At 38.7% G+C, this 14,467-nt stretch overlaps 1 protein-coding gene across 1 annotated transcript in view; it reads left to right on the top strand.

The window, feature by feature from the left end:
* LOC118263974 (forkhead box protein K1) overlaps positions 1 to 12,349 on the top strand; it is a 44,139-nt gene extending 31,790 nt beyond the window's left edge. Inside the window, exons 2-11 of the mRNA XM_035576262.2 lie at positions 4,055 to 4,215; positions 4,525 to 4,664; positions 4,953 to 5,209; positions 5,610 to 5,765; positions 6,557 to 6,680; positions 6,974 to 7,070; positions 7,353 to 7,448; positions 7,713 to 7,812; positions 7,977 to 8,091; positions 8,193 to 12,349. Of these exons, the coding sequence (XP_035432155.1) occupies positions 4,055 to 4,215; positions 4,525 to 4,664; positions 4,953 to 5,209; positions 5,610 to 5,765; positions 6,557 to 6,680; positions 6,974 to 7,070; positions 7,353 to 7,448; positions 7,713 to 7,812; positions 7,977 to 8,091; positions 8,193 to 8,225 (1,279 nt within the window). The 3' untranslated portion in view covers positions 8,226 to 12,349. The remainder of the gene's footprint in view (positions 1 to 4,054; positions 4,216 to 4,524; positions 4,665 to 4,952; positions 5,210 to 5,609; positions 5,766 to 6,556; positions 6,681 to 6,973; positions 7,071 to 7,352; positions 7,449 to 7,712; positions 7,813 to 7,976; positions 8,092 to 8,192) is intronic.
* The last annotated feature ends 2,118 nt before the right edge of the window (positions 12,350 to 14,467 follow it).

Genomic DNA, 14,467 nt, shown 5'->3' on the forward strand with positions numbered 1-14,467 from the left:
GGCAATGAATATAATCTGCTATTGTTTGTTTACAACACTGATAAACACTAGTTTCTTGAATGTAGTGACCAATTAGCGTCGTGCCACTAATTAAACTCAGTGATGGACATAAAATAACAATCATAGATCCGTACTTTGCCCCTACACTACGAGTAGTAAATAAAAAACCAATGACCTCTAACCAATCAAGTGATCATTAAAGTTTATCAGGACATCAATGAATGGATGTGCAGTGTAAAACGACTATTTTCCTCTTCATAATTCACACAATCGGCCATATTGGTTTACTTATTTATATTGCAGCGTTATTGTGATTACTTTGTTGTTTATTTTCAGTATAATAAGCGTTTTACGTTGTGAGGTAAATGCGTTTTAAACTTCTTTGTACCAGAGAGTAACGCCATCTCTTGATGTAAGAATGGAAACTTATTTCTATTTATTTTATTCGCTAAAAGATGGCGGTGTTCTCTAACGAGGTTTGTTTACTTAGTAAGGTTTGTAAACAAATATTAGTTGACCTCATTAGCTGATAGATTACACGTGATTTCCCTTTTTGAGATAGTTTCAGAGACTTGTTTAATGCAGCTATATGAATTTTTATTTTGATTTCATAGACCTAAAATGTAAATAGATAATGCGCAAAAATTTACCTTAAATACATGATTATCTCTAGTCCAAATTCATATGTGAAACTTGTAATAAATAAAACAAAAATGCTTTGCAATTGCATTCCGTCCGTAATCCTATACAAATGATTTCAATAACTTTTTCCACGTAACGTTGGCTGCATACCGTATTTGTGTGACGTAACGCTTCGTATTTGTTTTGTTTAGCGGGCAACTTTAGCGGGGTCACGACTTGTTTTCAATACATTTAGATTTTGTTGACGGCCGGCTGTTTCATTTGCTTGTTTTTTACACATCAATAAAATGTACATAACATTACGCCTCTTTTGTGAAAGATTTTGGCAGGTTTGCTTTTGTGAAAGAGCTACATATCATTTGTAGGGGTGATCATAATTCGTACATGGGGAAAATCGATTGTAAACTATTATAGACTAACTACAGTGTCTTTTGATCTTTTGATGTAAATTATTCCAAAACAGTTTCAAAGGTCTTCTTAGCCCCTTTATTTTCAGTAGTACACATATTCGTTCATCTATAAACTGCAAAATATAAACCAGGACCTACATCGTACATAGTACTAGGAATCCAGAAAACTACGCCAACCGATATGAAATAAACCATCAATTTCCTTCGAACCATTTCTCTTTATCAGTCCAATCTCCCAGCAGAGATTGCAAATGTCTGTCTCGCTGAACTAAACTTTAATACCGGCGACCTAACTCGAAATACAGACTAAACTTGATAAAATATCATGCCACCCAACTACGTTCTAGGAAATTAAACCTACATAGTAAGGTTTTGAATTAAATTAATATGAAATAGCACTTGTGGAGCACTACATGTATTCAGATACGTTGCTGGAAGGCTGCGGGGAATGTGAAATAAGGAAGCTTATGTGAACGTTGCGCGTTTGTCTTTATGCTGTCTACGACTGCGGTACGCTGGCGTGTGAAACTTGTGAATGTATAGTAATGAATGTGGCTAATGAGTAACTATTTAAGTCATGCTTTTGAGGGTTTAATGATTGAGTGTGATTTGTGATGATGTACAGTAAAGATGAATATCATTCAAAAAGTATGTCATATAATAAAATAATCCTTAAAGTTGAAAGCGAACGCAGCCTTACCAGAAACCAGACCACTAAAATGACTATAAAATGTTTGTATTAAAAATGCCACATCTAACCAAAATAATGAGCCGTATAACTTAGTCTGGTATTTTTATTGTCCCCACGGAACAACTGTTAAACATAAAAACTTATTTTATCATCCACATCGGTTTTATGACGTAGTTAGTGCCCCTACGTGATGTCCTATAAACTCAGGAGTACCAAACACGCGTTTATTTTGCCCTTGAAAATTTTTGGAGGAGTCGTGACTACACAATGGTCGGATAAAGTTTTCATACGTCTTTAATTCTCAGAAGTATCATCGAGTTGGTCTGGCGTATACTCATAGCAAGCAAAAGATATAAAGTACTCATGACGAGCTAAAGCATTTTTCATTTCAGAAAAAGTTTATTACATTAATATCGTATGTGGAAAGCTATTAAATAAGATTCCAGATAGTCGAGTAACTTAGCAAATCGTATTCCAGCAAAATAAGCAGATATTCATGAATAAATATTTTAATAAACGGAGAGCTTGGAAGTTGGAAGCTATTCGTAACGCGCAATATAGCACTAGGATGCGAGAATACAGGCTATGATAGGCGTTAGTACGCGTTATGGCGGGCTGGCGGGGTCGTGGATGCTAACGGTGGCAGATTTATTTATATGGGACTGAAATGTGGGCAGCCACTCGGCTTAACTTGCCGACTTTCCATAACGAGCACCATATTCACGTCCCCTGTACAAGGAATGGGAAGTCTCCGGTACCTACTTCGCAGATACTTGAAAATTTCATTCTAAACGAGATCGCAGATTTTCTCTCAGCGCCAAGATTTGCAAAAAATATCCTACTTTCATTTTTAAGAGCCCTTCTGCATGATAATTAAAACTGTTTTCAGCAAAAAATCTGCCTCAAGTCAACCAATTACGAGGGCACAATTTTGGATGAATAAACGAGTCGGCCTTTTCATTTTCCTCACCTGAATTGGAGCGTTCTAAATTGGATCTTATATGGATACATTTTAGTGTGGAATTGGTTCGTTCTATTTCTATTTACGGTGTCTTACGTTTGATCATATAAGTTATGCATGTGGCTGACGTTCTGAACGCGAAGTTGGAAGTTCTAAAATAGGCTACGAGCTTGCAAAGTGGGTCTGAATGTGTTCTACGAGTCTGTACGATCGGAATCCATTCTTGCATTCATAGTACACATTCATAGTACTCTTATATGAGCAGAAATGTTGACTTTTCTCCGTACTACATTCGCCGTGCGTTGTAAGCGAATGCATTGATCTGAATTTGAATGGTTGTATGAATGTGTTCTCGTGTTCATAGATGAGCAGTAGGCGTGTGCGTCTATTCTGAAATTTATTGAAACTTGGTCATGGAAACTTCTATTATTGTAGGCGTACAATAACAACCCGCTACTTCATATCATTCATACTGAACATTTTACTCATTCCAAAAGAAAACATTATAGAATAAGTACAATTTGTTATTTTTCTGAAGCGCTGTTTAAATAAAAGTAATCGCTGTCTAGACGGCCCATTGATCGTTATAATGCTTTGACAATTTGTGTGCGGATCAAAATAGTCTGTGAAGCAGACATAACAAACTCCCCTAGCATTCAGGCTGGAGTGCATTCAGAGCGTTGCCACGGCAACTGTTCATTACGACCTACGTCAGTGGCGCTGCCTGTCCGCTTATTGAATTTACTGCACTGCGGGCGCCAATAAGCGGCACGTTGTACTAGCTATCTTACATGAAATATAGTTTTAGGTCATTAACTAAGTTATTGAGTACCTAGATATTCTCAACAGTGTTGGCGCCCGCCAGAGACCACCATGTCCCACGTTGGGCGCCAAATATTGATTGTTTATGCCCCCAACTTAAAAATAGTATTTAATTCTTTAAATGCCTTTTCTGCTTGGTAGATGTCCAAGTTATGACGTATAATGGTACTTAAAATTATTAATGTGAAGTTTGTGAAGGTTTTGGAAAGGAATTGGTTTTCTTGTATATTCTCGAATAAACAATTTTATCTCAGATTAAGAATATATTTTAAATTCATCTCGGGGCCAGAAAATCTTAAATATTTTAATTGATTGAAGAATATTCGTCTGATTTGTAGGTCTAATGTTCAATACAGTTTGCCTCACTGACCAATTGATTTTCTATTTTCGATATTTCTGAGTATTGTGCATGATTTGTAGTGTATTGGCTAGACTTTCTTAAGTTTTTTAAAATAATAAACAGTGAGAGTTTATACATAACACACCTACGTGAATATATTGTAACAGGTTTTATTATCTGTTTTCCAGATGCACACTTCGCTTCCCTTCCACGAATATTCGACTGGAGTTCCAGTCGCTGGTGGAGGAGAGCGGCGGCGGGGCTGGAGGTAGCTCCGGCCAGATGCCTCCGCTGCGCATCACCATCCCCTCAGACAGCGACGGCCGGAGCCCTGCGCCTTCGCCCACAGGTAATAATGAAATTTATTTAAGGTAGTTGTTGTAGAGGCCGGATCCTAGGTTAGGAAATGTTAGTAACATGTCTAGCTCAATTCATTACAAGTTCGAGTCCAACCTTAGGAGATCTTAAGGCATGGAATCCATAACGTAAGTATCAGTGAAAGTTTCAGAAAATGTGTATCAGTGGGTGTTAACCCCTTGTACTTTACAAGAATAGAAAATACATTGTGTCTGGCGTGGATCCACGTTTCGGCATACGAGGGGTTAAATAAAACGTTGTTATATATCTTAATTCTGATCGTATATGTGGTATGTTCCAGGCACAATAAGCGCCGCCAACAGCTGTCCGACGTCGCCGCGAGGCGCCGGCTCCTCGGGCCGGCGGCACGCCGACCTCGGGCTCGTGGCGCACTACGCCGCGCTCGCCGACCACGCGCGGCCCAACTCGAATGGGACGGCTGTAAGTATCCACCATAGTTATTTGCTTCCTCGCCTCCCAACTCCCAAATCCCTAAGGCTAACCAAAAGGCTGGCAACGAGTTTATAATTCCTCTGGCGTTGCAGGTATCCATGAGCGGCGCCGTTGTTTACCATCAGGAGGTCCGATGCTCGTTTGCCGCCCTATGCCATTAAAAAATCAATAAACTTTAAAATTGTGAAAGAATTAATTCTTATTAAAAAATATCAACTTTTTACAAACTAAATAGTATTCCATTTACTAAATAAAACACCATCTCTCACATTTCAGGCGTCGTCCTCGAACTCTGACTCAGGCTACGGCAGCACGCGCGACGTGCGCGAGGCGCGCGAGCCCCGCGAGGCGCGCGACGACGCCAAGCCGCCGTACAGCTACGCGCAGCTCATCGTGCAAGCCGTCGCCTCCGCGCCCGACAAGCAGCTCACGCTCAGCGGCATCTACAGCTACATCACCAAGCACTACCCCTACTACCGCACTGCCGACAAAGGCTGGCAAAATTCCATTCGTCACAATCTATCGCTCAATAGGTCAGTCACTCAGTTCCTCACGACTGCAAGTCTTGTACCATGTTCCAGATATTGTTCCAAGTAGAGCTACGTGACTCATATAAAGCATAATGTGTCAAATACCATTTGAATCATGTAGGAGTGTCACTAAACTCTACACTCCTGAACCCCTAACCAAATGCCACTTTAGAGCTTGTCTACAAAGAGAGTAGAAAACTCAATATACTTGTAGCCCACAAGTAAAAAAGCGCTAAATCGCATTTGGCTACAGGCTAAGCACCACCGATTACCACAAAAAGTTATAATTACTAATAGATAAAAGACGATTGTCAAAACAACCGATGTTATTAATCTGATCAGTGATTAATGTCATTACGTCTTTCTAAACTACTTACACCTTACCTTTAATCTTATCTTCCAGATACTTCATCAAGGTCCCGCGCAGTCAAGAAGAGCCCGGCAAGGGCAGCTTCTGGCGCATCGATCCTCAGAGCGAAGGCAAACTGATCGAGCTCGCCTTCCGTCCGCGGCGTCCTAGGGGCGTGCAGTTCCGGGCACCTTTCGGGCTCTCCTCCAGGTACCATATATTTTAAGTTCGATATAAGTATTTTGTAGTCTCAAATGTAGGTCACAAAAATCTAGAAAGTTGTTTATGAAATCATGCTTATGCAGGGGGAAACTTCAAGATAGAGATAACCGCGAGCAAGATTGTCATTATCAAGCATATATTATTAGATCTACTGTTCATTAGGAACACAAGATTTAAAGCATCCATCGTCCAATACATGGGACACCGATAAAAATAGTTCATCAGCACCTATGTCCTAAAAATCATTCATCAGGCCCTGTAGTTAGATGTAAAAGGACCTATACAAGTATCGTCTAATGTCGACAGGTGCTTTTCAAGTAAAGTTGCCAGATCGAAAGTCAAGAAAAAACCATAACCGAATCCGGACAGGATCGTGCTTAGTTTTAAGCAAAGAGATGTTATAAATCAATCACGAGTTACCCTAAATCTGGGGTAGACAGAGAGGTAACGGCCGGTTGTTTATCAAAGCTGTTATCAGTGATGTGTCGAGGCGCTCTCTGGCCTTTCTCCTCCGTAGTTAGGTTTCATTTGGCTATCCTGAAAACCAAATTAAGTCCAACTGGGTGGTAGAAAAAATTGTTAGGAAAACTTTGTGGGATCTTGAACAAGACTGCATTTTGGTCCTAAAGTGTTTACGTTGAGTACAAAATTGGATTCGTATTATGTGCTTTTGGTTATAATTGAATTGGGGGGTTTAGAAAAGTGGCCTGCGCCAGTGGGCGGCTCGATACAAGTAGCGTAAGTGCGATGTCAATGCTAATGATAATGTTGATGTCCAGGAGCGCGCCGACATCACCGTCGCAGGTGGGGGTGTCGGGGCTCGTCACGCCCGAGGAGCTTTCGCGTGAGCCCACGCCAGACCTCTTCCCTCCGGAGGATCAGGACCAGCAGATCAACTCCTCGGTAAGATATTACACTATTCTTTATTAGTAATGACACTAAAAGGCTTACGAAATGATCAGAATATGAAAATAATGTTCTTGTATTAACACTCTACTTCGTTATTAACCCATTACAGCAAAACGTTCGATAAATCGAACGTTAGAAAATTCTATATACTTATTGTGAATAATTAATTCAATTTTAAATTGTAATAAGTGCTATAATGGGTTAACTGTATTAAATGAAAGTAGAAAAAAGAAACTTGTAAAATACATGTATGTACAAAGTAATAAATATAACGTTACAATTTGCAGGCGAGTCAGCAACGGCTGAGCAGCAACAACAGCCAGTCGACGCAGTATCTGTTCCCGCAGCGTAGCGGGGTCAGCCAGAGTGCGCCCGGCTCGCCAGGTACGTTACACCTTCTACTAATTATAGAAAAAATGTTATTTAATGGCAATGGAATAGCAAAACTGTTTAATTATTCTCCTGCAAAGGAAACTTATATATCTAAAATTTCACCTCTTGCGTTAATAACTGGTTAAAGTCGTCCAAAATCGGCATTTACTTTTCAATGACGAAACCATTCAACCTGACCTTGTAATTGACTGTACTATACTATTCTTACACCCAATGGGTGATGCGAAAGCAATAAGTAATAAGAGACTAAAGAGAAAGATTCTATGTTCACAGGTCACGGTCTGGCGTACAGCGCGGGCGGCGGCGCGCTGGTGATGGCTGGCCACCAGATCACCGTAGTCACCAACGGAGCCGGCGGCGAGAGAGAAGGTGACTTTACTGGGGCTATATAGAAACAGGATTGCAAAGGCTTTTGACTTGTTGCTTTTCCAGTAAAACTATATTATGGTGGCCCCAAGACCTTACGAAGCTACTTTACGTTTTAAGCAGATGCTATAGTTTTAATTTTTATACATATTGAAGTTTCTGCACGCATATTTTTATTGTACTATCTAAGAGTTTCTCAGGGTTTATAGTGGGCCGATCACATTGCTAAAAACATGATAAACTGATGTGGTATTCTAATGTTTCCAGAGAAGTACGTGGTGGGCACGACTGGTGGCAACCTGGTCTCCATCCAGGAGGAGGAAGTGCCCGCCAATGTCGTCATACACCAGCACTCCCCCTACTACGGGTATGTTCCATTTGGTCATCTTTTCTTACTTTGTTATTGACAAAAATTTTATTCGAGGTGGTTATAAGTGTGACTGTTGTGCAAGAGCTGTCGGGGGTTCGTGGTTGTTATAATATTAAATATTAGCTTGAAGTTTCATGTACCTGTATTGCAATGTATTCCAGCGGTGGCTACGGGTCTGGCGGCGGCGAGGACTGCGGCGCGGTGGGCGGCGAGCTGGTCATCTCCGAGGCTGAACAACTCGCGCACCCGCCGCACAAGCGGGCCAGGCACAACAACGTACGTACTCACACGTCTTCGGTTGTATAGTCAGTCCGTGGCCGTGCACTAGTAGTGCGGATGATGCAGAGCGTTGTATAATGGAGTCCGGTGGGTTGCAGATGTCGGAGCTGGAGGAGCGGCGCGCGTATTGACGGCCCGCGGCCGGCCGCGCCCCGCCCGCCCCCACGCGCCGCGCCCGCCGCGCTACTGGCGCTGCTGCCGCGCTAGTGCCGCGCTAGTACCGCGCTAGTGCCACGCTAGTGCCCCGCTAGTGCCGCGCTAGTGCCCCGCTAGTGCCACGCTAGCGCCGCGCCGGCCACGCCCTGCGTCGACCCTTGAGGCGCCGTCACCCCCCTATCGAATACCCTCGTCCTGTAATATTTCATTCTTTGTAGAACACTAGTGCAATATTGTACGATGATGTTAACTTGGCCTTCTGAAGGTCCGTGATTCGCAATAAATGACAGTTTAACGACATGATTCTGTTTGCTTTCATATTCTTGTACTATACAGTTCAATAAACTTTATAAGCTGACATACGATGCAATGTATGGCAGTGGAACTGGTAACAATAGTCTGGTAGTTAGTTTGTTCGCTCATCGGTCGACGCACAGAGGATATCGTAGCAATAATAGTGATACGGAACTATGAACAATTGGGTTGTTGAACAAGACAGTGTAGTATTAGTGTCGTGTGTTAAGTTGTACTCTTTAAGTTAAAAACTTTTGTTCAGTAAGACGCGAACGAGCTTTAAGGTGAAGGATTTAGGAGTGACGTAAGATGGTAACGTTTCGCTGTTTATATATAATTTTCACTATATATTAATAATATATACGCTTCACACGCGCCCGCGACCCGGGCGCGGTACACAGATTGCATATTATTACAAGTATATGAGCGATATTACATTGAGCGGAGATACCGCTCAACTTTAGTTAGCTGCCTTGGAAACTAAGAGCCTTTAAACAAGACTAAAATGAAAAAAATCTGATACAATAAATATAACCATATCAGAATAACAGAGGTTTCTTGCAAGTGTCGAAGTAAGTGTAGCAATGTACGAAGCAGTGCGCGGGAGTACACTCGTACGGCGCGTCTGCACTACGTACCTAGTACTGGGTTGCCAGCTTCGAAAATATTCGAAAGTATTGCCAAGCTTGAATATAATATTATGTAAAATATGTGTGTGTAAAAACGTTAGGGTCTATAGTGAGTAATAGATGTTGTATGGAATGTACACTGACTGGAATAACTTATAAACTGCTGCAAAGGTTAACACTGTAACGCCTAGAATCTCGAGATTAGCGGAATATTTCTGAGGCTGGCATTAATATCTAAGGTGAGTGCAATGGTAGTAGTATCGAGTTGATGAAGTATATAAATGTATGTATCGAATATAACGCGTATTTGTTTGGGGATAGGCAATGTTTGTACGCTGATGTATGCCAACTAACACCAATTAAAGTAAATAAAGAGTAACAAGTAATGTTCGGTCGAAATGATCATAATACAGATATTGGCATTCTCCAAACAAAATTCACAGATCAATACAATAGTTCAATGTTAAAAGTAATTAATTGCATATTCCAAGAGTTGAACTCGTTGAAATTTAATGAAAAAAAATATTGTATAAAACAATGTAGGTACGATTTTGTCGAATGGGTATCGGACGCACTCTCATTGTATCGCAGATTCGTCCAACCAGTTACCAGTGAGTAGATAATAAATGGAATGCCTAGAATAATATTTCTCGTACCATCACAACTGGTATTGTAGGATGACGATTTTAATTCGAATAATTGGCAACATTCGTTGCAATACGAGCACTCCATTTGTTTACTACTCCGTGTCTGTGTAGAACTCTCGATATTTCGTGTGTTTGTAAATGGAACTATTTGAAAATCAAATTATACCTTTGCGACCTTCTTCAATTAAAGTGAACAGAGTATGAAGTACGATCGATTTTGTATTCACATTGCTTCAAGCTCTGTTCAAGTTCTTGAAAATGGTGAGACTATTACAATGATTATTGTATTTAAAAAATCATAGCGAATTTAAACGCAGGTGCAACGACCTACGAGATCTTAGTTAAAATAAATTGTAATAAAATAATTTTTCTATAGGAAAATATACACGTAACGTTCTCGATTAAATACTGAAATCATTTTTGTCGTAGAAAGATATTTCGATTCGTTTTATTTACTATTGTACTATGTATGTAAAGGTCATTTTAAATACTATATTTACACTTGTATTCGTCATTATAACTCCGTTCACGAATTTTTAGACGAAAGTTACTATTGTAAAACGTTTAGTCAAATAATTAATGAAATGTAGGTAGCTATAAATACCTACGTAATTCTCTCACTGATTTTTAATGATAAATTTTTGATAAGAGGCTCGTTGCACCTCTATAAAATGATAAAAAAACATTAGGACGAGTTTCTACTATTATATTAACATATTACATGTACAGATATACATATAATTAATATTATATACAAAGGAACTGTTGACTATAGCGCTTACTCATATATGTACACTCGAAAATATATATACTTCGTATTATACATGTATCTCCAACATATTTAAATATAAAATTAAAGACATTTTCATTAAGCCGGCAAAAGTACCTACAATATACTTGTGATTTAGCTTAGATGAACAAGTTACTTTTGTGTTCTCTTTAAAGAATAATTTCTCCTCGTTTTAGGTGTATAAACATAATTATTATAAATAAATAATAATATAGTAATTGAATATGTAAAGTAATATTCACTAGTAGTTTGTAATATGTTATTATTATTATAAAGATAGTGTAAAAACCCGCAAATCTACAGTTAGTTATAATTTAGCATTTACATATGCGTAAACACGTGGATTGTAATAGTTTAGCAAGAGGCTTTCTTATGGAACAAATTTGTATTTTGTCTTACATGCCCTTTTAATATTACTGTAAAGGAATTGGAGAAAATTACCACAACTTTCGACTGAGTCGAAACTACTTCCATATTTTTATTTCTTAACTCAAGACAACAATATCGGCATTGACATCGGTGTGATGTGACACCGGTGTTGGTCGATTTTCGATTTATTTACATTTTTAGTAAAGACGACACGCCATTTTGGTTTTTAAAGTGGCATTAACAATATTAATAAACTTGGAGTAATATTAGATCGCTCGCCGCCGACAGAGGGCGGCAGATATCACGACGGGGGTCATTGTAAAAACATTTGTATAGAAACTTGATTTGTTGATATTATATTTAGATATTTACGTATTTGGATGGACGGCTATGGTAGATTACAATCTCAGTATAAGTACCTATTTATACATGTTTCTCTGTTAACCTGAAATAATACGAAGCTACATAATAATAATAAGTAATGAATACACTACGTTAATATAAAGTTTCCACTATGATCCTATTCTCTATCCAAATGTGTAAAATGTCTAGAACAAGCAATTCCTGCTCGAGGCTCGACGTGAGGCCACGCGGCACGCGACGCGCGGTTACAAACCGCGCCGACTGGAAGACTGGCTCACTGTGTCGTGTGGGCCGAGCCTGTATAGCTACTCTGTGTAATATTGCTTCCAAAATACGTTGCTCGTGTCCCGACGAACGAAAGGAATTAAGTAGTTTGCTGCTTATTTTGTGTGTAATCGGGAGTACTATATGGAGCAAGCAATTCACATAAAGTACTGCTATCGTTTCTACATGAGAACACGTCGAACCATCACGCAGTAAACCTGCTCGCGACGATATCAGCTCTCGATGTGAATTGAGTACGCCGGCCTCCAGCACTAGCATAAACTGAGCAAGTCCTGGCGACTTTAGATGTAACGTAGACTATATAAGGCATATATATAAGGCATTTAATGCTATACTATTTCTTGTCTAAACAATGTATGCGCGAAACGTTTATACGGAGAAGGTTCTCTTTGTATGTAGCTCTAGCGAAGTATTTCTTAATTATTGTAACATTTTGATGATGAGATGAATCTGTTCATTGTATGCAGACAAAGCAATATCTCATTTGAATCTTAATAATTTTACAAGGTCTACTTAAAATGTTTTCACCACTCTTAGAGTTATGTGGCTAAGGAAGTTTCTCCGTATGTATATTTCGTGAATGTATGTAGGGAAGGTACATAATGTTGTGTATATTGATATAGATAAGAACACGCATACGAGAGATGTAAAGGATATCGGTTGTAATGACAGCGTATGGTTTATTGACAAATTTTAAGAAATAAACGTATTTTATCTCCTTATGCGGTTCGTTTTATTTTTCTCTACTGTTTTATGTTTGGGTTGTCTAAGTTTGGTCTTTTACCACCGGGCCGCCGTACTCAGAATCATTTAATGGTTACTTATCCTTTCGGAATTATATTCGGAACAAAATACGTACCGTACTAAGGAATAAGTAATATAAAAATCCGCCTCTAAGACGACCCACTGGCGTAAGGCCTTGAACAAACCTACTTTTACTATGTATAAGTACTGTAGTGTGTACCTAACACTGAAATAATTATGACAAAGTACAATTATAGATACAGAAATTACCTATTTATATGTACTAGTGATGTGACGAATGTCATATTTTAGATACGAAAGTGAATGCGAATATAGATTTAAGAATTTTGATAATTCTTTTATGGCTTTGCTTTGACGATTATTATTTGAAGGGAAGAGTTAAATTTTGATAGAATCAGAGAATTCACTATTAGGAATAGTGTAAAAAGTCCCCATAGATCAAAATTAATTTTATATTTTTTACAAGCTAAGTATTTTTAATTAATTACGGTTTTGATATTTACCTTGATCTAACTAGAAGTTGATGCAAACAATTACAAACGTGTGCTGCAATTCGCGTGTCAAGTCATCTGTCAAAATAAAGCGATAGAAAAATTGGCCAATATAAAGCGTTAGATAAATTTGACTAAATTCTTAAGACTAAATATTCTCGTTCGCATTCGTGAATGTCTAAAATTCGTTACATCGCTAGTACTTAAAACATTAGTCATTCGGAAAGATTCTATTCAATTACAATATTTATCTTTGAAGGGCCCATTGAAATTGACTCGAGTACCTATTACAATAAGTGCGATACCTTTACCTAATTGCTTAGATATTTTGCTTTGAACTTGATTTCATATTATTTCTTATGGTTGATGACTACGTGCATTAGTTGCATATTTTCATTTCAAGTACATATTAAATATCTCAGAAATCATTTAATAATTTTTTGTTGAAAGCGATTTCGTTTTTTTTGTTGGGTTTGTTATTACCTACTATAAGATTCTGACGTAAGAAGAAAAAAATGCGCAGAAAAATTTCCAAGGCGAAACAAAGTTCGCGGGGTCAGATAGTAATGTTACGGTATATCAATTGTAAGATACCCAGTAGGCAGGACCCGGGTTAGTCCGTGACAAAAAATAACAAATAATTTACCTATGTACTTATTATCTCAATAATTTACTTATGACATATTAAGATAAGACTCAATAAATAAAAGAGATACCTAATACGTAATTATAAAAAAACATGACAAATATGACACTATAATAGGTACCTAAATCTCAAGATCCTAAGAGAGATTTCAAGTGCAGCCACTAAGTTGACTGGTATATGTGTGATTACCTACTGATTCAGTCAAAATATTATTGGGTAGTACGAGTTCTAGAATCGAGAATGACAAAAGTTGGCAAAAACTGTTCTACAAAATGTGCTGTAACTGGTCTCTTAGTACGAGTTTGCTTGCCACCACAGACTTTTTTTTGAGGGGGGAACAGCATTCAATGACTTCTCCCGTCTTAGGTAAGGCGAGAGGGAGTGTCAGACTCTTAGTGACTAAAAACCACCCCGTTCTTACTCCTGCTTTTCGGACCGGAGCCCCGGTAAATTCGCTAGGTAGTCTGCAGCTCCGGATCAGGCATCAGCCCTACTGGGCCCTATCTGTGGTGCCACCACAAACTTGTGACTTACCTATATATAAAATCCATACTACCATACATAAGTAACAGCCCCGGATCTACATTTTTTTTTGCCGGGGCAAAATTTGAAAAATGCCGCCCCACCTACTTATGTTTATTTTCACCTTTATCACCCATATAATTGCAACAATCAGATGTCCACAAATTGTTTGAAATTTGGACAAAGCCTACATACTAACCTACCTTCCGGAAATAATACATCCACACAGGCCTACATTTTCTTTTTCACGGAAAGGGTTTAAGTTTAATAGGTCTCCTATAGTAAATGGGGTGTGCTGATCACGAATCTGTGCTTAGTTTTTTTCTAGCAAGTCAGGTTTTTAGGAAAAGTGTGAATAATTTTTTTCATAGAAACTGCCAAAAAAATCTTAGAAAATATTTATTAAAGATATATTT

Source organism: Spodoptera frugiperda, chromosome 26 (assembly GCF_023101765.2).
Source record: "Spodoptera frugiperda isolate SF20-4 chromosome 26, AGI-APGP_CSIRO_Sfru_2.0, whole genome shotgun sequence".
NCBI lineage: Eukaryota > Metazoa > Arthropoda > Insecta > Lepidoptera > Noctuidae > Spodoptera > Spodoptera frugiperda.